General features: G+C 46.0%; 2 protein-coding genes across 3 annotated transcripts in view; one reads left to right on the top strand and one right to left on the bottom strand.

Moving 5' to 3' along the window:
• The first annotated feature begins 5,397 nt into the window (after positions 1-5,397).
• On the top strand, positions 5,398-12,765 carry CD8A (CD8 subunit alpha). The gene is made up of 6 exons (XM_082426917.1): positions 5,398-5,578; positions 5,674-6,039; positions 6,616-6,726; positions 6,910-7,020; positions 8,316-8,346; positions 10,499-12,765. Exons 1-6 carry the CDS (start codon positions 5,530-5,532, stop codon positions 10,548-10,550), a joined length of 720 nt encoding a protein of 239 aa, XP_082283043.1. The 5' UTR covers positions 5,398-5,529; the 3' UTR covers positions 10,551-12,765.
• A 6,922-nt stretch (positions 12,766-19,687) lies between these two features.
• The window catches only part of RMND5A (required for meiotic nuclear division 5 homolog A), a 60,371-nt gene continuing 54,707 nt past the window's right edge, over positions 19,688-25,351 (bottom strand). For both annotated transcript variants that reach the window (XM_082426861.1, XM_082426860.1), the window contains one exon: positions 19,688-24,178. In XM_082426861.1, the coding sequence (XP_082282987.1) occupies positions 24,107-24,178 (72 nt within the window). In that variant the 3' untranslated portion in view covers positions 19,688-24,106. The remainder of the gene's footprint in view (positions 24,179-25,351) is intronic.

The following is a 25,351-nucleotide window of genomic DNA, read 5'->3' on the forward strand; positions in this document are numbered from 1 at the left end:
AAATATGCGCCTTCCCTAAAGGTTCAATATCCTCTTCTGTTCCTCCCCTCCACTCTACCTCTCTTTGCAATCAGACCCACTCTCACAACTTAAATTATTACCCCCTTGCAGAGGCTGCCTCCCCAGCCCTGGCCCCTCTCTTGAATTCAAATCCTGGCTCTCCAATTGCATTCAGGATGCTTCTGTTTGAATGTTCTCGACATTAAAGATCTGTAGCAAGTTGACGCAACTTTACAGCAAACGTGTGTCTGCACCAAGAGAGGAGAATGACACAGCGTGAATACAAGTTGTCAGCCGATATGTGGGTTTTTCCCATCACGGATCAGCTTCTTACTCTCTTCACCCCATTCAAACTGTGACTAAGGCTCCCCCAAGCATATTTTAAACATCATCTCAACTTCTTCTGGCTTCCTGGGATGCCTTCCTCTCTTTGCTTTTGAAGTCTTGTGGTTCATCTTGATATGTTCAGAGATGGACATAGTTTTACTTATCCTATTTGGCATTCTGGGAGCACTTTTGATCTGACCACTTGTGTCTTTAATTGTAGAAAATCATAAGCAATGATCTCTTCCATTTTTCCTTCTCCACACTCCCTTTATTCTCTTCTTTCTGAAATCCCATTAAACATTTCACAGTACTGATTCACATCTCAATAGCTTTTCAAACTGCCTCTGTCTTTATCTCCCTGCATTGCAGTCTCTGTGAATTCCTCAGTGCTAGTTTCCATTTCACTAATTGTCCCTTCAACTATGTCTAATCTAGAGTGTATCCTAGTTTATATCTAAACTATATATAGATTTCATTTCCAGGATGCTCAGTATTTATCAGTATTTATTCAGTTGTTCTTGTTTAATTTCTGCATTTTTACACCTTCTTGTTCTCTGTTTCAAACTCTTTTCAGATTGTTCTATAATTTGCATCTCTTCTGGAGTGAACTCCCATCCCAATTTTAGTTAAATATCTTTACATATATTTTGAATTTTGAGTGTCTACATAATCTCATCTTGAATGGGAACTTTAAAAATCTCTCTCTCTTCATACTGCATCCTCCTGGGTGTTTTCAGGGCCCACAGTCAGAACCAGGCCTTATTCTGATGGCTCTGGGCTCCTGTCCAGTAGTGACACTGCCACAGCTCCAGTCTCTGGCCTGACCTCCCGACACTATAGGGGAGCAGCCCTATGTGAGCCTTGACTATGGAGAAGCGCACAGCTTTCTCCAGACTTTCACCAAGAGAAATCCTGACCCAAGACACAGACTCAGGAACAGACCCCAACAAGCTGGCCCCAGATTTCAGCCCTGGTTCCACCCCTACATCCAGGATGACACTCGCCTTGCTTTTGAATGCATCTATCTTCTCCCCTTCCTCCGTCTCCTTCTTTTACCTTCAACCATACCATTACTACGTATTAAAACATGGTATCAGCACCATCTTGATTAGAAGTCAAGTGCCTCATTCTAAGCAACCTCTCTCCTAATTCTTACCTTATCTACAAACCAGCCACTTTGTAAAGCCTTTCCTGAGCACTCTTACCTGAAATGAGCAATCTCTACCTCCTCTGATCTGCTCTACGCTGCATTTAGCTTTTACAAAACAAGGGTTTCTTGAAGACCAAGTGTGTGCCATGGCCTATTAGGCACCACAATATAAACATGAACAATACAAGGTCTCTTCCTCAAGACACCAAGGGTCTGGTCATCAAGCTGGATGAGCAAACACAACATTGCTGTGCAGAATAAGTGCTTCAGTCCAGGGACGCCCAAGGTCCAGGTGACACTGAGAAGCATATGGTCTATACTGCCTAGGAGCACAGGGAGGGGGCAAGGGGCTGAGCCCATGAGGAGGAGATGCTTGAACTGGGTCTTAAGGAAGAGGAGTTTACTAAGCAGAGAGCAGAGCTGAGAACAAGCCAGGCTAAAAGAATAACATGGAGGCAATGGCACTGAGGTGGAAAGGAGCAGGGCTCCTTTGAGAAACAGAGAGGCGGCAAGCCTAGGAGGTGTGAAGGAGGCAAGCAGGAGGGGATGAAGATGGGCTGCAGAGCCGAGTGTGCAGGGCCTCAGACAACATCCAGGATCCCCCAGCGTTCTCCTAGGGACCATGGGAAGCCCTTGCAGGATGGAGCACAGGGTTGGCAGGACAAGATTTTCACTGAAAGTGACCAGAAGCACGGGAAGAGACCAGAGTAGAAGTGGGGTGGCCAGTTAGGAGACCACTGCAAAAGTCCAGACAAGAGACGACAGTAGCCTCGTTGAACTTGGGAGCCTGGGGTGTGGAAAAGTGGAAATGGCAGAAGTGAGGTAGAATTAACAGGTATTTGTGATTGAGATAAAGCAAGGCTCTGATAATTCTAGAGTTCAAAGGCCTTTCTAGGCCCAAACAAGCTAACTCTTTCCAAGGAGACGGTAACATCTCTTGGACCGGCAAGGGGAGACAGCAGGCAACTTCCAACACCGTGATTCCAGGTTGGCCCTGAGTCAGCGTCTTAGGAGCTGATTAATTTCCTACCTCTGCCCTGCGCAGTTATGTGTTCTGAATAGTCTTTAATTAATGTAAAAAAGTATTTGCATGGCTTAAGAACATACACCTTGAGGAAAAACAAAGACCTGTTTAAATTCAGCATAGAAACTGGTTACTCTCTTACCCTCTCTCTCTCTCTCTCTCTCTCTCTCTGGATATCTTTAAAAATAAGGAGTTTATTTGACAGAGTGCTGCTGTTCCCCTTTCTTCATCCACCCCATGTGAGTGCCACACAGTGTGGGATGTGGAAGCTTACCTGGCAGGCCCCACCCAGCCCTCTGCACACCTGGCCCTGCAGCAAACAAGCATCCCCAGAACTTGCACAATTGCATCTGTTCTCCTGTCTTTTGCAGGGCGGATGTCACTGTGGTTTCATTGAGAATCTACCAGTTCTGTGAAAAATATCATTGGGGTCGCAAAGCCTCCTTGGTGGGTTTGACATGTTGCCCTGACATCCCCCCATCCTCTGTCATGCTCTGCACAAAAGGGGCTGCCACACACACGGCTGACACTTTTCTTAACTGCAAGGCTGGAAGACCTCCAAACCAGCTGCAGTTCACTTTCAGGAGACTGGGATAGGACGATTCTATTTTCAAGTCTTGTACCCCAGAATCTGGCCATCATCGTACTCAGGGACCTGGTTCCCAAGATCCGAATATCTGCAGGTTGACTCTGGCTCCCCTCCAGTGCTTCCTCCACCAGCAAGGTATGCCTCTGTGGCTGGCCATCCTCTTCACCACCCTCCTGATTGCATCTTTTGGCCAGAAGGGCCATTGAACATTCCTGCAGTGGGAACAGAGACGAAGCAAAATGGGAAACTATCTAAAAAGAGGATTGCCTTGTCAGTGGCCTATCTGGACTTGGCTGTTTCCTTGTCACCCTCATTGATGTAAGTTAAGGCACAGCACTGTGTCTACACAGCCAGGAACACACACACACACATATATCGATATGCCAGGGGACCCACTGCTGTGTGCCACAGTCATATTTACAGTTACAAAGGGTTTTCCTTCCCCCACCTGCCTGTCTTCCATCTGAAAATGTTACATGTGCATGAGTGACTCCTCAATGATACAGATACATTGTATCTACTACAGCCTTACTAGTAATTGCAAAAATTGAGAAACTGCTTAAATGTCTATTAATAGGAAAACTAAGTTAGGGAAAACCCATATAAAATGCGCCTCTTTAGAAATATGGAGTCGATCTACAGGTGCTGACACAGAAAGCTTTCTTCTGCTGTTAGACAAGAAAGGCAAGTTGCAAAAAATATGTGCATAGTACAACCATGTGTCAAAAATGGTGTGTAAGCAGCTGTTTATGCATAGATTATATCTGAGGAGCACATTTAACTGTTAACAGTGGTTTTCTCCGGAGAATGGATGATGGTGAGGAGAGCTGAGACAGGGAAATTTCCCCATACTCTTTTTTGTATTGTCTGAAGTTTTTCAAGAATACATAACTTTTGTAATTTAAAAGACACTGTAAAAAACATGTCTAAATATAAATGGTCCACGTTAGAGTAAGCACCTTTGATGCTTTGGGCGGAGGGCTGGGGGAGGGGGTTGAAATCAAAGTAAAAAAGAAGAAAAAGAAGCCCACCCAACACTTAAGTTCAGACCGCACGAGGGGAGTACAGTTCTGCAAACACAGCTCAGCCCAAGCTGTGATGTGACATGCAACCTCGCGGGGGGGGGGGCGGGGGGGGCCGGGGTGTGTGTCTGGAAAATAGTTCTCGCCACTGCCGCGGGGCAGAACTCACGGGTGGGGCAGACACATGGAACAGATAATGCCAGGTGGCTTTGAATCAGGCAGCAGCAGCATGAAGGGCACCCACTATGGGATGCAAAGTGGGAAGACCCTGAAGAAATGAGAGAGGGCACCCACTATGGGGCAGAAGGTTTCCGGACAGCAGAAGACATAAAGGAAGTCGCCAAGTGTGTGTCAGGTTCAGACAGGGAGAACTGTCTCCACCCAAGCATTCACCCAGGCTGCACACTTGTCCCCACCAAGCACCCATAGCCAGAGGTACAGAGGAGTGAGGTCCAAGTCCCCTAGCACGGGAGCTGGGCCCGGGGCGGAAACAGAACAGCATTCCAGGCATAGGGAACAGCAAAGGCAAGAGGAGCCCACAGTTCAGATAATCTCAAGCCCTGTGGGAATGCAGCGGTAGGTGGATGGGAAAGACGAGGGCAGAGGCTTGGGAGCAGCCAGAACCCAAAGGCTCGGAGCCAAGCCAGGGCTGAGCTGCCACGCGGTCCTGCAGGTCATGGAAGGTTGCAGGAGTGACACCATCAGATGCCCTTTCGGAGAATAATGTTCACAGCAGGGTGGCTGGGGGACTGGCCAGGAGAGGGGCTGGTGTGGAGGCTGCTGAGTGGGGGCCGGAAGGAGTGAGGCTGTGTGGCCAGGTGCAGCTGCTGGGGAGAGCCTGAAGGGTGTGGTCAGCAGAGGTCACACAAGGCTTGAGTGGCTGCTGCCCCTTGGAGCTCCGGAGGAGTGGGCCAGTCACGAACTCCTCTTCAGCCCTCAGGGCCCATTTTAGGGCCCCAAAGCCCCAAGGTACCGGTGCTAGGGCCACTTTGAGTGAAGGCAAAGGAAGTGGACACTTCTCTCTCCTTCCTGCTCACTCACCCTCCCTTCTTGAAATCTCTCATCTCTATCCTCTGCCGCTGTCACACCCACAGGAGAGCCATTCCAACGGCCACTTTCAAGCCCTTTTCCTTGTCCTCAAACCCGCGGTTCTCAACCATTCCCAGCTTCCCGTCAAGGCTGCCTCGACGGCCCCCATTCACGGACCCCAGCCCCCTCTCTGGGCTGGAAGGTGACAACCGCGAAAAGGAGGGCGACTCTCTCCTCCGCGGGACTTCACGTGACATCACATCCTCCGAACGCGAAATCGGCTCCGCGGCCGGCCGAAGGGCGCAACTTCCCCGGTCGGCGTCCCACTGGCTCCTGCGCTCCTCCGAGCTTCGAGCCGCGAGCGGAGCGGCGCCGCGGGGAGCGCGCCATGGCCTCGCCGGTGACCGCCCTGCTCCTGCCGCTGGCCCTGGTGCTCCGTGAGTTGGCGATCCCTGGGGAAGACGGGGCCGTGGCTGGCGGGGGGCGCGGGGCGCGGGGCTCCCGGCTCAGCCTCACTGCCTGTGCCCCGCAGATGCCGCCGCGGTCCTCGAGTCATTCTCGTTCCGGATGTCGCCGGTGCAGGTGCAGGCTCGCCTGGGCGAGAAGGTGAAGCTGCACTGCGAGGTGCTGCAGTCCAGCATGACGTCGGGCTGCTCCTGGCTCTACCAGAAGCCCGGGGCCGCCTCCAGACCCATCTTCCTAGTGTACCTCTCCAGCACGCGGTCCAAGCCGGCCGAGGGGCTGGACACCAATTACATCTCCGGCACCAAGGCCGAGGGCGCCAACTTCCACCTCACTCTGCACCGCTTCCGCGAGGAGGACCAAGGCTACTATTTTTGCTCGTTCATGAGCAACTCGGTTATGTACTTCAGCAATTTCGTGCCTGTCTTCTTGCCAGGTCCGGGCGCCCGGGGTGTGGCACCCCTCGGTGTGGGGTTTGAGGCTCAGCCTGAGTCCGTTTTTCACACGCTTCGAGCCTCTTAGCGCCCCTGGGGGCTACTTAGATCCTGTTCCCATTTCACAGTTGAGGAAACTGAGGCTAGGGGCTAGAGTGCGACTGGATAGGAACTGAAGATGGCTTTTTAGGTCCGGTTGATCTGGGCTCGAGTTCCGGGCTTGTGTGATCCTGGGCAAGTTGTACTTAAATTCTCTGAGCCTCCCTTTGCTGGTCAGTAAAATGCGGGTATCACCGCCAAGCCCACGAGGTTTCTGGTGGGGCCCTGGAGAGAGGCCGGGCGGAGGGGAGCGGGCCCTGCATTCACGTCGGAGGCGCCGGGTGCGGTTCGCGGACCAGGAGGTCCCACCCCATCTCCCCTGCCCTGAGCGCAGAGCTCCGCGCGGGCGGCGGTCTACGGCTCCTCCAGCGGAAAATCGGGAGGAGGCGCCCACTTGGCCAAGGCGCGCGGAGCGGTGGGGAGGGTTCGCGTGCACAGCTCCAGCCCGGCCCCCTAACCACTCTCTGTTGCCCCCGCAGCGAAGCCCACCACGACGCCGGCGACGCCACGATCCACGCGGGCGCCCACCAAAGCGTCGCAGACTGTGTCTCCGCGCCCAGAGGTGTGCCGGCCCTCGGCGGGCAGCGCAGGTGAGGCGGGCGCGGGGAGAGTCCTCGCCAGGGGCAGCCCTGATCCTGCAGGTAGAGCCGAGGGCAGCCCGAGTGGTGGGGAAGCCGAGAGACGGAGCCGGGAGAAGGAAGTGCCCAGGCTGGTGGGGTGGGGTGAGGGATCCCGGGCCCGCTCCTAAATGTCGGCGTCTTCTGTGTCGTCAGTAGACACAAGGGGGCTGGATTTCTCCTGCGATATCTACATCTGGGCGCCCCTGGCCGGGACCTGCGCCATCCTTCTCCTGTTATTGGTCATCACGGTCATCTGCCACCGTCGTAAGTCCTAGGGAATCGCGGCGGGGAGAGTCCCCCCGACTCCCGCCCTTTGCGCGGCTTCGCTCTAGGCAGCCCTTGCCGGGAGTCGGAGTTGGAATTCCTGGGACTCTGAGCTGCTCCGCAGGGCCAGGCGCAGCCTTTGTTTTTCCTGGAGAGAGAACGCGGGAAGACCCTCTCGCGCTGCTCTTTCCGCTCTCCGGGAGGTTTTTAGGAAGACAGTGCCCCGGAGCGGCAGCAGCAGGGGTGGGGTGTTCCCTGGGCAAAGCCTGTAGCAAGCGCACAGGTCTGGGCTTATTACAAATGCCTGGGACAGGGCGCGGGGCGCGCGGGGGGGGGGGGGGTGGGCTCTGTGGCCCTGGGACCTGTGCCCGGGAGGGCTGGGTCAGAACCACGACAGGCAATGGTTTATTCTTGGTCCCCCTCCTTGCGAGCCCCCCGCCCCGTCTTGGATCCCACGCAGGTGATTGTACTAACCCACGTTCACCCACATCTGTATTTGCAATGTTTTTTATTTAACATCTTTATTGGAGTATAATTGCTTTACAATGGTGTGTTAGTTTCTGCTGTATAACAAAGTGAATCAGCTATACAGATACATATATCCCCATATCTCCTCCCTCTTGCGTCTCCCTCCCACCCTCCCTATCCCATCCCTCTAGATGGTCACAAAGCACCGAGCTGATCTCCCTGGGCTATGTGGCTGCTTCCCACTAGCTATCGATTTTACATTTGGTAGTATATATATGCAATGTTTTTTAAATTGATGCAAAGAGGGATAGGAACGAAGCCCTTACCTGGACTCTCATGAGTTATAATCTTACTTACTGTATAGCACAGGGAACTATGTTCAATATTTTGTAATAACCTATAATGGAAAAGAATCTGAAAAAATATATACATATTATTTGTATAACTGAATCACTTTGCTGTACAGCTGAAACTAACACAATATTGTAAACTGTCTACAATTTCTAAAACTTTTAATAATAACTATTAAAACCATAAAATATAAATATTATATCATGCTTTCTTTATAGCTTATTTCTTTATAATATAAATTAATCTTCACAGTGTCAATCATCATTATGCACTAATGTCATTTTACAAGTTTATTATGTCTTTTTTATAATGTCGATGTAGTTATTGTTTGCTTTAAATAAAATAGTCATAGCCACACTAGAAAAAAAAAAAGAGTTATAATCCTAAATAAATAGGAAAAGTGAAGGAGAAACCATATTTGGGAACTATTCGTCGTGATGGGGCAGTCACTTTATCCCTTCTTTTTCCTTATCCAGGGAGCCGAAGACGCGTCTGCAAATGTCCCAGGTGAGTCTCTTATAACCTCTGGGCCTGCTAACCCCAGGCAGCCCTGGACACAGGTCCTGGCTCCCCAAGCAGCAGATGGTGGGAACCTTTCCCAGAAAGAGGCCATGGCAGTGGAGTCCTGGGGACCAGGGAGTCAGCATAGTGCCTGAACAAAGAGAGGCAGAAGGGTGACACTGGGGAGAAAATGGAGGCCCAGGTTGGGCTTAGGGGGAGAGAAGTGTGACTTCAGGAAATGTCTGTCTTATTTGGCCTAGTATCAAAAAGCCCATCTGAAGAATTCCCCCAATTAATCCTAGCTCCTCCGAAGACCTGTGGTCTATTTATCTGGATGATTCCAGCTGGGTCTTGTAGTTTTCTTAAGAAAACTTATTTTTTCCTATTGGCTTGGTCTAGACTTTTTTTGAGAGACAGCCAGTTTTATCACCTGAGCCAAATAAAGAATGGCCTCAGTTCCTAATTTCCCTGTGGCAATTCGGGGCCTTGATTTGCTGCCAAGGACTGGAGCGGGAAGAAAGGAGGACCAGGGGTAGGGGCAATTAGCTATCTGGCAGTTCGACTCCCTTATCCAGTTCCAGCCCATGATCTTTCTGAAGCGATTAGGAAAAAACAAAAACGAAAAACAGTGTCTGAAAGAGAGGCCTCAGTCTCCTCTCTTCTTCGAGCTTCGGCCAGACAGCCCTGTGCTAACATCCTGCAAGCGCCCACTCTAGCCCAGCTCTGTGGTGGGAGTTATACCCAGGGTCTTCCTTACCCTCACAGCAACCCCATGGGGGAAACACCGCGGTGCCATCTCACAGATCACTGGCTCAGAGATCAGGAAACCTACCCAAGGTGGCAGAGATATGCTTACACTCCAATTATCAATAATATTGAATAATAACAACCACTTGATGAAAGCCTAAAGTGTACCAGTGCCATATATATATATATATAAAAAGTTTCAAGTTTCATAACAACCTTTAAAATAGTTACTGTGACCACCATTTTACAGACGAGGAGACTGAGGCTTAGGACATTTAGTGACTTGTCCAAGGCCATACTGCTAGCAAGTAGCAGAGCTGCAACTGCTATTCAAAGCCCAGGCTCCTCTCTGTGGCTGGGGGCCGGGGCAGAGGGCGTTAACGATAACCAACTATATTCACCAGTTCCTTTCGGTAGGTGAAAATGTTTCAGGTTTTATACCTGGGGTTCACGTTTCACACTCCTTGATATTTCTCTGCAGGAACCCAAGTTCACTGTCTTATACATCATTATTTTTAACAGTGGAAATGTAATGAATTTCCAATGCATATACTAGAGGTGATATACCAAGGGGATAAAGACTCTTTAAAAGCAGAGAAGGATTTTTAGCAATTTCAATATTCAGGGTACAGTTGGGAGCTTTTGGAGGAGAATCGTCCCTTATCTCTATCTTTTCTGAAAATTCTCATTTTGAAATGAGCAACTGAGAATAAAACTCTGCCATGAAATACAAAGCTATGCAGATTAAAAATATGAGGAACTCACACATGAGTTAATAAACTCAGTGATGACCAAGGGCAGCTCAGCTTCAACACAGAGGTTTTGGAGGATGGTGTGTGTAGACATGACACTCACGATGAATCAGCCCATTTAGAAGGTGCCAGCCCAGTACTGAATTAACACATTTTTAGTGCAGCATCAAATTTGGGTTGTCAAAGGGACTTTCAGGTAAAGTAGCTCTGCTTGGTTGACGGTGGTGGTTCTTTCACATCCTCCCCTATCACTGTGATCCTCCTGAGGGCTGAGAATCAAGTCAGATGATGGCTTGGTTATCAGTCTGCTTCTCTCACCTCCATGGGGACCTTGACAAAGTCTCTAAGAAGCTAGGCTAACGGGCTTCAGATCCTGGCTCCACCACCTCCTAGTTATGTGACCTTGGGCACGTTCTCTAACTTCTCATCCCCAGTGGCTACCCCTCAGGTTGCCATGAGGATTAAACAAGATGGCACAAGGAAAGCTCTTGGCAGGGTTGCTGAGGTCATTCACCCAGTGCCGTGCTGGTGCCACAGGGACAAGTCCTCAGACCCCCATGAAGGCTGGGAGGTTGGTGAGGGGTGGGTAGACACGGGTGAATGCTGCATCGCATTGCAGGGGCTCTTGCTGCAGTGATGGTCACCTGCCTCTCTTCCAGGCCTGTGGTCAGACAGGGAGGCAAGCCCAGCCCTTCAGAGAGATGCACCTAGCATGGCGATGGGCCCCGCGTGACAGCCACTACAAGACTTCAAACTGAGAACTCTCCTGACAGGGAGAGCAAGAGTCCTTCCCTTTCGGTTTCTCCAGCCTTCCTTCCTTCCACATGTATTCATTCTCATTATTATTGTTTTCCTGGGGGTGGGGTGGGAAGGGTTAACTTTTTCTTTACGTGTTTACTTTAATTGACACAAAACGAGACTCTACCATGTCTACGGTACACCGCAAGGGTTATAATACCGTTGCGCTCCCATATTGGGGTAAAGGGGAGGTAGGCCAGAGCTATACCGCAAGCTGTGTTCTCAGAACCAGGCTGTGAGGGCTGGCGGGGGCCTCGGCACCCACTCAGCCCCAACCTCTTCCCCACCCATTTACAAAGGAGGAGGCTGAAGCCCAGAGATGGGGGGCAGCTGGACCAGAGTCCCAGCAGGGCTCAGGGCTCAACCTCCACACGGTTCAGGTCTCTCTTCTGGAGGCCTCTGTCTCAGCATGGGGAGCTGTGTCTCAAGCCTCAAGAGAACGAGTGATTTTTTGAGCACCTGTGATGGACCCATTACTGCGCCCAGAGCCCCAAGGAGGTAATGAAATAAGACAAGAGGACTTGACGGAGTTCTATGATGTAGCTGAACAGGATCAGACTTTTTAATAATCAAGTGTGAAACAATACAGGTAAGAGGAATTCCTCAAATAAAGTGGAAGGGGTGAACTGAATCCTGGAAAATGAAGAACTAGACCTCTGAAGAAAACCCCTGTGAAATCCTGAAGTGGAGGCAGGATGGTTCTCCCAGCCCTTGCGTTGCAGAGGGACCCATGAAAGAGGAGAGGCTGCCCTTTGCAAACAAGATTTGAGCATCAGGAAAGCTGAAGGGAAGTCAGCTCTCTCTGAACTTGAGATTTTGTATTTGAACATGCTCCTGGGATCGTCGGTGAGTTTTTACAGTTTGTAAAGGCGGAATTGTGACAGCAGCTGGTACAGGCCCTGGCCTCCCCCAGACCAGCAGATGTGGGAACGTAGCAGACAGACTCTGGTGAGGAAGCTAAGAGCCCAAACTGCAGCCCTACACATGCATTTCCTCTCTTACCGCGTTGTAGAAGAAATGCATGCTCATTGGAAGAAAAAACTTAAAAGATAAGGTAATAAGAATCACCCATAATTCTTTACCTCAGGAATAATCCATTGTTAATATTACGGTGTACATTCTTCCTGATTATTTTCTATGCATATATATAAAATATATACTTTTAAAAAATGGGATTGCACTATGCTTTTATAAGTGGCTTTAATAAACAAACATTTATGGCAAACTCTTTTTTTAATTACTTGGCTGCATCGGGTCTTAGTTGCGGCACATGAGATCTTCGTTGCGGCATGCAGGATCTTTCGTTGCAGCATGCGGGCTTCTCTCTAGTTGTAGCACGCGGGTTCTAGAGCGTGCGGGCTCAGTAGTTGTGGTGCACAGGCTTAGCTGCTCCATGGCATGCGGAATGTTAGTTCCCCGACCAGGGATTGAACCCACATCCCCTGCATTGGAAGGCGGATTCTTAACCACTGGACCACCAGGGAAGTCCTATGGCATACTTCATAATAGCAAAATCTCATTCCATTTTTGGTTGTGCCATCATTTAACTATGACTTGACGTTTAATTGTTTTCAATTTTCCACTACTATAATAACAAACACTACTAAAATGTTACACACATCTTTAGGAGGAATACCTAAAATTATTGGGTCACTGCCCACTTTCACCTTGGACCCCCCCCCATTTTCACATCAATTGAAATGGATTCATCTCTTCCTGTATCATCTTCCTTCCTTTTGTTCTTTTTGGCAACAGATGAGCTGATACTCCTCTCATAATAAATCACAAAATCTTCATGTCTGTTGTTCAGGTAAAATATACATACTGAAAAGTGCACAAGTCGTAAGCATACAGCTCCAAGTCGCTATTAAATGAACCCTCGCATACCCAGCACCAGGGCAGGAATAGAGCTTTCCCTGCCTCCCAGAAACTGCCTTCCACAGCCTTAATTTTTAAAAACAGTCTACTTTTAGAGAACAAAATTCTAGAGGAAAAAGTATCCCGAGTGTGGGAAAGCAGAAATGAAAGCTGAGAAAGTTCCTTTGAGACAAAATCTGGTGCTTGACCCCTCCTCCTGAACATACCAAGCTAACCAGACCAGGGTTGGGGGGAGCCACCCCAGGGACTGAGGCCCAGCTTGCTCTGGGCTGTCTCTGGGTTGCCTGAAAGAGGTGAGGAGAGAAGCATCCCACAAAGGGCACTCCTCTCCTCACGGGACAAACTTGTAAGGATGGCTGTTCTCATGGGACTAACTGGAGAGGATGGCCGTGGAGCACCAACGTCAGAGAATCTGAGCCAGGGCGAAGGGACAGGAAAAGAGCATTTGCTCTCCAACCTGCAGCTCAGGTGTAAGCAGCCGGGGAGCCATGCTAGGGAGGCTCCAGAGAGGGTTAAATATAATACTTACTGATCTTTTTCATACCCCCTACAAAAGGGTTTCACTTACCACAAATAATATGGTAAACAACAATTTGGAGATTAAAAACATCAACATAGGAAAAAGCATTCATTAGAGTTGGCCCTCGAGACCAGGAAGAAAATAGAATGCCAGTCTGCAGACCACGAGGCCTAAAGCATGCTAGCAGGGGGCTGCGAATCTAGGCTCAGGGCTCTCCGGAGACCACAGACATCCAGCCTGCTTGTTCTACGCATGCGGGAGAAACACCCACAGTTCAAAGCCGAAGGCCTCAGGTCCAACAGTCGTATCTTACTTGCCAATCTCTAGCCTGAAGCTCTAGTTTTACAAATTCTCCCATGTGAAAGATGCCCACAACACATTTTTGGACCCTGAAAAACAGGAACTAGAGAAATGACTTCTGTACTAGGCAGTACACTTGTTTATCAGCTGGCCAGAATCCAGCCTCAGTGTGGTTCATTAAACAAACATGCGTACTCTTAACAAAATGTATCCTATTTGTGGAAGAAAAAAACAGAGAAATTGGTGGTTTCTTTCTCCAGCTTTTAAACTGTTTCTAAGAGAGCCCACCATACGCTTGGAAATCCCCCATGACTCTTCAACAAGTGGGTCAGGGAGAAGGCTCTCTCTCTTTTTTTTTTTTTTTTTTCTTTAACCAGCAAGAAGCTGCCCCTCCCTTCTGCCCTGGGCCTGTATACAAATCCTTCCTGCACATGATTTTACAACAGGTAGGGACAGGCACCCTTAACCTGCTCTGAAAAGCAGGTTTGAGCAGTGCCTCTCCACCAAAGGGAGCTGCAGGAGGCCACGATAACCTTAAATTAGGTTACATGCAGAGGTTCTGAAAGCAGCTCCCTGGCTCTGCTATTAATTAACTGTGTGTTCTCCAGCAAATGACAACGTCTCAATACCTCAGTTTCCCCACTTGTAAAATGAGGGTAACAATAGTCCCTATCTCAAAAGGTTCTTGGCAAGAATACACACGTTTATATGTATTTTCCAAGTGCCTAGAACAGCTCCTGGAACATAGTAACAAACGTATACTGAAAAAATGAACTTGTACTGAATTTCTCAAAACTACTGTTGCACCAATTACACTCTGAATGCAGCCACTCGTGTCTGATTCTTCCAAATTCTATTGTGAAAAGGGGTACACAGTAGTCATTCCTGATGGATCCACACGCTAGTATACCCAGGGATCTCCACCCCTGTGTGCGGAAGACAGCCCTTCATACACATCTCACAAGAGCTCAGTCCCAGACGGACATGGCCTCTGCACGGTGTGATGTGAAGCTCCCTTCAGCCTGGCATCCTGAGTGCCACCACCCTCCCTGTGCTGGTGGGGGCTGTGCCTGTCCACTGCACAGGAGAGTCTTACCATCCTTAGAACAGTTGGCTGAGGCCAGCAGAGTGGGTAAAGGATGTGCCTGACCGTTGGTCATCTCAGCACCTACTGAAGGCCCCATCCCTGCAGGCCTATCTCACCTTTGCATGCCAGTTACAAATTCCCCTTGTCTGCTCTCTCTGAGCTGGCTGTGACCCGCATATGTCATCAGTCTTATGTTTCATTGACTTAACGAAATAATAGCTACCAGTTACTCAGCACTCACCACGGGCCAGGTATCTCATTTAGGCCTCATCAAAACCATGAGGTAGGAACTATTATTCTACTTTACAGGTGAGTAAACTAAGGCATAGATAGGAAGTTTCTATCACTTGCCCAAGATTCTACAACTAGAATCTGATGGGATCAGGATTTGAACTCAGGTCTAATCCCATAGCCCAAACTCTTAACTGCTTTGCTATATTGAATATTTTACAGTCTGTTTTTAATTTTAAAATTAGGCAAATACAGGCAAACCTCAGAAATATTGTGGGTTCGGTTCTGGACCACTGCAATAAAGCAAATATCACAATAAAGCAAATCACTCGAATTTTCTGGTTTCCCAGTGCATATAAAAGTTATGTTTATACTATACTGTAGTCTATTAAGTGTACAATAGCTTTATGTCCAAAAAAATGCACATACCTTAATTGTAAAAACTTTATTGCTAAAAAGTATTAACCATCATCTGCGCCTTCAGCAAGTCGTAGCAGTAACATCAAAGATTACTGATCACAGATCACCGTAACACATAAAATAGTGAAAAAGTTTGAAATATTGCTAGCGTTACCAAAATGTGACAGAGACATGAAGTAAGCAAATGTTGTTGGCAAAATAGCACCAATAGGTTTGCTCAACACAGAGTTGTCACAAACCTTCAATTTGTAAAAAACACAGTCTCTGTGAAGCCCAATAAATTGAAGAGCAATAAAACAAGGTCTGCCTGTAGAGCACTTAAAAATTCTCTAAAAGTCTAAAAGCATCTCAAAACCAAATGTACTTTTTTTACCTATGCAGCCCAAGGTAGAAAACAAAGGTCACCACCTGCTCTGAAATTCAACAAATGGGAAGAATGTTCTAGAACAAGCGTAGAACAGGGGTTCTGTCGGAAGTTAGGGCGAGGTTGCTGCTTCTGAATACCACCAGGGGCCAAGAAATGCAGCTCGAGTAGACGTACTGTCAGTGAAAAGCACTGACAGCTAACTCTTCATTTGTCCAGTATCTCAGGGGAGGTGAAAGCATTGACTACTGGTGCTGATGACTTAATTCCATTCTGTGAATCAAATTTCACCTGTTTCCTGGCTGAAATACATGGTTAAGTGTGGCAGAGACTGCAGGTTGCTTTCCTAACAACCATTCTCCCCTTCTTCCTTCCCAACAGAACTTTCATTTTATTACAGGCGGCGATGTGCCAGGCTCAAAGACTACATTTCCCAGACTTCCTTGCAGCCAAACGTGGCTCGTAAGTCACTGGGTAGAGCTTCCGGGGAAGACTTCAAAGGGGCTAACTCAGCTGGAAGCTTGTTCTTTCCCCACTCCTTTCCTCCTCCTTCCTGCCTGGAACACAGATATGATCAGAGGTGAAACTGAGGCCACACGTCAAGGCTGTGGAGCAGAATGACAGGAGCCTGGGTCCCCTGATAGCATGAAGCCACCACACATACCCCAGACTGCCTGCAGCACACACGGTGCTAACTGATACACACTAGCCCAGACACGGGCCCTCAGCCCAAGTTTCCAGAACCACCTCTCAAAGCTTTCACGACAATGTAATAATTTCCTGTGAAATTCCTCTGTAGGGCTGATTAGCTCACTAATCTAAAATAACTAAAAGCAACAGTCTTGTGTTAAGAACGAAAGGAAACCTAAAATGCATTTCTAACCTGATCAAAAGGGGAAAGCTCCCGAAACAGTCTTGAATGCTAACAAATAACGTGTTTCCTTTTAAGGTACATCTTTGCTTCAGAGGGGAAAGGACACCAAAGCCCTTCATTTGAAGGGCAGCACTTGCTCTGTGGCTGAATGCAGTCTTCAAACGGAGTAAAAAGACCAGTCCCAACGGGAGATCGGCATATCATTACACAACCCCCATAGTGTAGGGGGCCAGTATAAGTAAGCAGAGTGTGGAGAAGTTAGAAACTCACCTAGAAACTGGAGACAATAGAAAGAAATGGGAATATCTTCTAGAACACCAGAGCAAGGAGTCCCATCGCTTTGAGAGACAAGAACGCTTCAATGCCTCTATATATTACAAAAGATTTTGGAGCACTGTGTGTGACAAAAGCATCACCTTGCTGCATTTTCATTACACTTCTCTCAGATTACCCTCACTGAGAGTAGAGACCAAGTCTGTCTTGTTCACCACTCTCCTCCCGGAACCTAGAGTGCTGAAGAAAAACTCACTCTCAGCTTCATTACATACTGTACTGGCCTCCCAGGGTCTAACCTCCTCTCCCCAACCACTGTGGCCAGAGTGGACCTTAAAGACACACAGATCAGGAAATTTCCTGGCGGTCCAGTGGTTAGGACTTCACGCTTTCACTGCCGAGGACGCGGGTTCGATCCCTGGTTGGGGAACTAAGATTCCCGCAAGCTGCGGGGTGCAGCCAAAAAAAAAAAAAAAAACCACACACACAAATCATTACATCTCTCCTTTCTCTTCTCTCCCATCATCATCCAGTAGTTAGGTCACTGGTGGGAATTAACCTCACTACAGGGTCTTCATACTTTTCTACTTTTCTGCACCTACCAGCCATCCATAAGCTCCTGGAGGCCCAGGAACTTGTTTCCTCCTAGTGCCTGACGCTTAAAAAAAAAATTCCGTGTTGACTGACTGAAGGTGTCATTCCATGATATGTTAAGTACTTTCTGCATTTAACTGGCACACAACTGCTTAAGTTACTAATGGATTCTATTGCCCAAGCCAGTATTTAGCTTGAAGCACTTTGCACTTTTCTAAGCTGGAAGGAAGCATAGCTAAGGAGATACAAAATTCCCTGACACACATGAGCCCTTGCTTAGGCAGTGCTTCTAATGTTCAGGAATGTTACATTTGCTAGCATGGAAGACTCACGGGAGCATCACACCCCGCTGCAAGGAAAAGGTTTTTTGGAAAAAGAAAAAATACTTTCTATCATACACATTGACAGGAGATTTCAATGAAGCTTTGTGAACGGATCATTACACTGTCGTCCCTTAATGCGAGGCTGGCTGGCTTGCCTAACCACCCATCCACCCATCCAACCATCCATCCATCCATCCATCCATGCATGCATCCATTCGTGCCAGGCCTCGCGGCTTCTTGGCCCTCAGCATTGGAAGCGCAGAATCCTAACCACTGGACCGCCAGGGAATTCCCAATGCAAGGCTTTTTTAAACAGTGGATCCCGACCCATTAGAGAGTCATTAAATCAATTGTCTTGATGAGCATTAACCAAATAATAAAAAATATCAGAGGGCTTCCCTGGTGGCGCAGTGGTTAAGAATCTGCCTGCCAATGCAGGGGACACGGGTTCGAGCCCTGGTCCGGGAAGATCCCACATGCCGTGGAGCAACTAAGCCCGCGAGCCACAACTACTGAGCCTGCGCTCTAGAGCCCTCGAGCTATGAATACTGAAGCCCGTGCTCTGCAGCAAGAGAAGCTACCGCAATGAGAAGCCCCCGCGTGCAGCAATGAAGACCCAATGCAGCCTAAAATAAATTAAAAAAAAAAAATCAGAGCGCACCACACATAAGCATTAAATATATAGTTCTGTAAAACTTGTTTCAGAGTTATAAACTTTTATGTGTATACAGGGTTGTATTAATTTCTTACTGAGGGCCAGAAAAAAAGTTAGGAAAGAGTGTCCTCTGGGAAATGACATTTGTGTTTGCTGGGATATTATCATCAAGTTTCTCTACTGGGAGTTGAGGGTGAGAAGCATCAAGCTGTTCATCTGAAGGTACATTTTCAGTCTTTATTCTGCCATGACAAAAATCTATTATTTTACATCTTTGGTGCTCAACCTTCCCCATTTGGAGAGGGGTGGAAAATGCATTTTGCCACGCTGTGAATACAACAAACACTCCCTCAATTACCTGGATGCCTAAAGAAATACACTGATTTCTAAAATAACCATACTAAAACAGAGTTCAAAGCACACTCAATTTAACTTTTCTTGATGACTCTGGACTTAGTCATCAGGGTAAATTTTGTTCAGTACATGTGATCCTTACCTGCCACATTTAAGAGGAAGGATACTTCATAAAATAAGGGAGCATCCAAGAAGCTCCTTGTGAAGGAAGCCAGTTTTCTCACAAGCATGCAGATGTGGATTCATCAGGTCTGGGCTGAGGCCTGGGATTCTGCATTTCTCACAAGCTCTCAGGTGATGCCAATGTTGCTAGAGACTGACCACACTTTGAGTCTGGAGAGCCCCAAATGCAGGGATAGGTGGTGAGGCCAGGCCGCATCTATACCCCCGGGACCACTAGCTCCAAATGCCACTGGGTAGAACCCACCCTGATTCCCCTAGGTAGAAACATTCTAAAATTTCAGATGAGAATGAGTCTTTCTTAGAAAATATACAGAAGCAGCACAAATAGATCCTTGGTCTCTACCACCTTAGTGTGTCACGGTGTATGACAATTCATCCTCTGTTCCTCCTTGGCAAAGCTGGGTGTTCACGCCCCACTCCACCAGCAGCCTGGGCAGAGCTGTTTCCGGGCCCCTCTTCCCAGTCACACACTATTCACTTGGTCAGAGGGTCCCAGGCATCCACAGGATGAGCATGAGGGGCAGGAACCTGTAAACATTAACCCAATTCCCCCCTTAGAAACTGGGGACAGTGCCCAGCCACCTCCTCTTCTCACACTGCTGGTGGCCCAGAAACAGGATGAGATGGTGACAAAGATATTTCCTTAAATTCTTTACGTGCAGACCCTCAGCAAATACAGACAGCGATGTTCTCTTACCTCCATACTCCCTCCCTCCTACCTCTGGCACCTGTCACATTTATACAGACTGGTTCCACAAAACACTTTTCAAATGTGCATTTCTTTAATTTTTAAAAATATACACAGGAGAAGCCATGTGTTTTACATAGGAATACACACATTAACAAAGCATTTCTTATAGTTTTCCAAAACTCTATTATATCAGTCTGAGATTTATAAATTAAATAGATCAGAACCTTTTAAGTTAAAATGATATCCCTGAAACTACTGGATATGCTAGACTTTTCTCAAGATCAAATGAACAGAGAATGTGAATATGGTTTGTGTTAAATAAGGTTTATTGTTAGCTTTATTGCCTATAGTCTATAAGATGCAACTTTATTGTGCCTTTGCAAACAGGATACATTTCTTAAAAAAACTGATCAAAATTTTCCATACATATAGCTCTATATGATAGATTACAGTGCAACACTATTGTTACATAATTATAGAAATACTATAGAACCCAAGAGCACAGGGTAAGCAAAAGAAATACAATCCTGAGCCATCTGAACAAGATGATTTGATGAATCCTTTTAGTATAAGTCTAGAAAACATGGAGGAGGGCAAAAAAATACATGCACACTGCAGTCAGGAGCAAAATACATTAAATACCTGTTCCTTGCTAGACACAGGTGGGGGTAATGGTGAATTTCAGACACATGCACACTCATTCACGCTCCCATTTTCTTCTCCTAGCTTCCCTCCCATCCCCGATACATTCACTCCCACCCCTTCCCAAAAGAAAAGATCAGGCACTAAGTCCTCGTGAACCCCACATCTGCCTTGCTGGAGAACATTAAAATATGAGTATAGGTCATCACCCATAACATGAAACAAAGCATGTGCTATAAGCCAGTTCCAGCTGCTTCTGCCTCTTTGGAAGTAAATGAAGCATATGCTCACTACAGTTTCAAACTGTAGAGGGAAATGTCTTGAAAACTAAACTGTTTTCTCTCCCTACATCTTGAAGTAAAATCAACAGCGGAAAAACTCGCCCTAAAACTAATTGCCTCATCTGCTATTAAAATACATTTGTCATTCCATTTTTGGTATCTATTCAATTATCGTTGAGTAAGAACAGTTCGTGAAGTTTGTACCTGCTTATGGTAAACACCACCGTACTACATAAAACCTGCCGTAGCCGGACAGGCTTATGAAGCACCAAACCTTCTGTTGTGTTCCCTGCTAACATTCCCCCAAGACCAGAGCATTCTAGTGTTACCAAAGATAATGTACGAAGAGTTAAGTAATTAAAGGTATTTGGTTTGTGTCTTCACCTTACACATCCTAGTGATGAAATTAACCAAACATGCCTCCATGCCTTCCCTGAAAATAACCTGAGTCAGCTGACTAAGCAGACTGGCCAGCCTTACTGTCAATCCACTTAATCAGAGGTTGAGCTGGAAAACCAGAGGGCTAATGTCTACCAGCAGCTTGTCTTGTGCAGATAAACCAAGAGTTCTTGGTTTTTGCAGTATCTACTGTCCCAAAGGCTGAAACCACCGAGGTGGAAAATAACTCACAGCGTAAAATTTACTGAACTTTAAACTGCATAACCTGTGGGACTACCTGGAGAGAAAAAAGGATCCTCATTGCCCCATAAAATGTGGCGTGGGTTTTAGTGTCTCTGTATACATCATCAGCTGCTACAGAAAAATCAAAACAAAAGATTTACTTCATAATTTCCTTAGTTTCAATCAAATGCTCATACACCCACAAAATACTCACACACCCTATGAATATGAGGTGGCTCTTTTCTTCGAAATTTTAAAAATCAAGAGGCACCAATACCCGTTCATTTATGTATTAGAAGTATCAATATAATCACCACTAAAACGACAGAAATGGCATTTGTGATGATCGCACAAAGGAGAAAAAAAGATCAAAAGACAACCTTAGCCACTGCACTTCAGACTGTACTTGAAAGCACAGATGCTCTAAATCAGAATCTAAGAATCTGATAAGGTTTTACTGGTTTAGCATAGTCCCATGGCCTTTGTCCATGACTGGTAAATGGAAATGGTTTCCTAAAGAAATTTAGGAAACCACTCTGAAATTCTGTTTTCAATGGACATAATTAGTCTGACTGTAAAAACCTTGGCTCTTTTTCACGACCTTTTGCAAGAGGAAGCAGAGAGCGACGAAGCGCGTCCGCCCGCGCTGCTGACTGACAGCCTCAGTAATGACATGGTCCTGACACCATTGGTGAAGGTGTTTCTAGAGTAGAAAGGACAGCACGTTTTATTTCAGCATCTTTGGTTAAGGTCTGGCCTCTTCAAATCCACCTCTCTCCTTCACATTTAGTCACCAGTGAATTTTAAGTCCATGCATTTAATTAAAGAAGGTTATAAGACATCATTTGCACGTTAAATTGTCAGATCAATAGAGTTTCAAATTTTTGGCCCTAACCCTGCCCAGTGGGACCACAAGGACCTTGCACAGGAAGCTGTAAAATCAAATGCTTCCATTAAAGCATATTCTTTGTAAAGTTTCATGAGCTGCACAGAAAACTGTCAACAGGATTTCCAACACGGGGAGAGGGACAAAGCAGAGCTCTCTCCTGATTTTCTCCTTGAAACTGGCCTGAGCCAGCTGTGTGAAGTGTCTGGCCGCCAACAGACATTTACCAACAGCCTCTGGAGCAATGTCTGTATTGTTCCAACCTTATGTAAAGCCTAAATGTTGTGCAGGTATTTGAGGTGGAAAGGTGAGAGTAAGTTGTAACTAAAACTAAAACTACATCTGGCCTAGTGAGAAAAAGGTTAAAAAAAAAAAAAAAAAAGACACTCTGGGTTTCATTCAAAGGAAAAAATACATAATAAAGCAATTTTACATCCTCGGCCAGAGTGTCGCCTGGAGTTCTCTACCTTCTCCTGGAGTCCAAGGAGCTTCTCTCTGCTCCCTTCCTTCACTGTGTTAGTGGACAGAGGGTGCCGACAGAAAAGCCGTGAGGCCGAGCCGGAGGCTGGGCAAAGCGAGCGGCTCAGCAGGCCAGTCGATCCCTGGCCAAGCCCCCCAGCACACAGTAACTCCTGCCATCAGCCTGATCACACACAGCAATCAGGCAGTACCCCTTTCCTTTACAAACAAATCCCCGTTCCCTCAGGTGAACATTTCAGGATAAACCATCCAGCCTAGGATACACTACAGCAAATGCTGCCCGTTTCCAATTAACTTAGCACCAGATCTGGTATCTCCCTCCCCCGCAAACGAAGTCAATCTGCAGTTTAAAATGTGAAGCGTCACATTTGTCTTTGCTTCTGTGTATTCTTCTTTCTTCATTTTCTCATGAAAGTTTTCCTCTATTGATATTCAGTTCCGTGTCAGACGACACAGAGTTGCAAAGTATTTGGTGATTTCCATATGACATTCTTCTCAAAATGAAGTAACTTCATGGGTTTAAGTCAGAATTATGTCCACAGAAGTCTTTTCCATGTAGTTCAGCATACAGAGAAAGACTCTTACACATGGCTATTTCTGGACAGTGCATTAAATGAAGATACCTCACAAGAGAAAAGATCGTTATCTGTATCCATTAGAATAATATACAGATTCACAGTCAATGAGATGATATGCTTTGCAGAAGAGAGGCATTGAACAGTATACTACTATTCAAATACAAAAACAGCAATAAACATATTCTGCACTACAGAAAATTTGCTAGCTTCTAACTTTAAGGGTTGAAAGTGATGAGTCTGGTAACTGCACTTTAGGACTGGAACATGCTTCTTCCCCTCCAGATACACAATGTTTAATGCTGGTGCACATATATATATACACACATATATATATACACATACACGCAACACTGTGCCTGCAATGATATACAAATGCAATATAAACAGCCAAGTCCTGAAAGCAGATTTTAGAGAAGAGGGCTACCAAGACCAAGATAGCAAATATCAACTTAAGAACACTTCTAACTTCACAATTTTGTTTTATTGAACACGCTTTTAAAACAAGCACCTCTTGGCAATAAAAGCAAAGAAACAATAGTACTGCTTCCACTCTGTTCTAGTGGAAGACTGCTCACACCAACTTGCTAATAAATTGGTGATGGAATTTTATAACAGGCAGTCTGCTGGGGCTACAAGCAGAGCCAGTCAGCCTTGTCTGCTGACTTCTTGGTGAGAGCTGGAGCAGAGGAAAACATCACAAAAAGCAAATTTGGAATCTATCACAGCTCTCTTCCTTAAGCAAAAAAACCCCTGCAAATTAGTTTCATAACCACAATTCAGTTTTTCAAACTTTTTCTGAAGAGTTTTCATTTAATTATGTATACATAACAGGAAATAAAACATTTTCCACACACATTCTCAAGGCTTACAGTTATCAGGAGAATGACAAAAGTAAAAGCAGGAGAAATATTAAACACATGGCAGGAAGGTAAATTTCTGTTTCTGCTCTTAAAAAGTAAAAAAATCACCATATAATTAAGTACAAAAACCTGCATTGAATGACAACTGCTGGTGTATTTACTTGATCAGAAATGAAGACCAAGAATATAATAAAGCCCTATGATAATATTCATCTGGAGCGCTCCCCTCAGTGTGTATACACTAAGATGTTGGCAAAGTTTCCGGAGCATTAGCTTATATAAACACGGGAGTCCTTGGTTAGCTGCATTAAATGGAACGTTCTCTTCTGAAATGCACTCTCGATTCAGTTTCACTTACAAATTGCAAACTAAAGTTATTTCTTCAGAAAAATATCTGTTTGGCATCCCCTGGACTTTGTTCCATTGGACAATATGGACATTTTAATCTAAAGACAAGAAAGAAAACATTAAATCAAGGAACAGGATCAGTACCGAGCATTCAATTTTTATCTAGTTATAGAGTCTTTAACAATTACACACACACACACATGCACACGTCTGTTTTTTGCTTTGAGGATTAACTGTGCTTTTCCCTTAATGTTAACAGCCAAGCTTTGAAGGGTCACAAGTAAACACCATCCAAGCCAGATGCTAAACTTCAAGGCTCTTCTTCAGTGGAAATCAGTGAAAACTATTTTGAAAACAAAGACAACTGTTCTGAAAATTACTTTTGGGGTTTCAGAAGTAAATCCAATCTTTCTTCTCCAAGGTTTAGCTCATACCTATCTCAAAATGACTTTCAGACGTACTGGTGTCACAATCCACTCACATGCAGCAAATCTGATGCCAGCTGCTCTGCCTACCCAGAGCAGCCTACATGCCCCGTTGTGGCACACAATACTCTGCAGTGGCACATGAAACCAGCATGGTCTGAACCAAGATCAAGCTCTGGCTTCAAGTCACCACCTATCTGCACTCCCAGGGTTTCTGGGAAGAACGTGAACAGCTTCAGGGCCTTCTCTTCAAAGAAAGACTTCACCATAATGGGTCTGAAATGAACCCCAATGAGAAATTTTCTAGCTGCCTTAGCTAGAAATAGGGTTTTGAGACTGTATTTTTAAATTTGGGTTCATTATGTATAGAAATTATAAATGTATATACCTGTTGAATTACAATTCTACAAATTTATAAATCACATATAGATACGGTAATTCACTTTATAGTAACAAAAGTTAAATGCTCATCGTTAGGGAGCTGGTTAAATAAATTATCACATTTCCATATGACAGAATAATCTACAGCTTTAAAAAAGAATGAGGGCTCTTTCTATACCATAAAAAAATCTCCAAGATGTATCACTAAGTGAAAAAAAGCAAAGTTCAGAACAGTGTATAGCATGCTACCATTTGTGTAAAAGGGAGGGGAAGGGCTGAGATGACAATGTACCACCCACCCAAAAAGTTAAGAGTTAAAGATCATGCTTATAAATCTAATCAATAAATTCACGAACAAAGACTAAAGACTGAGAAAAGATACCACCCACTAAACTAAATAAGTAGTTAAGAAATCTGTTTATTTCTAAATTCTAGCTACATTTATTTATCCTTGTTACTTATCTT

Source organism: Balaenoptera physalus, assembly GCF_965194825.1.
Source record: "Balaenoptera physalus genome assembly, chromosome: 15".
Classification (NCBI taxonomy): Eukaryota; Metazoa; Chordata; class Mammalia; order Artiodactyla; family Balaenopteridae; genus Balaenoptera; species Balaenoptera physalus.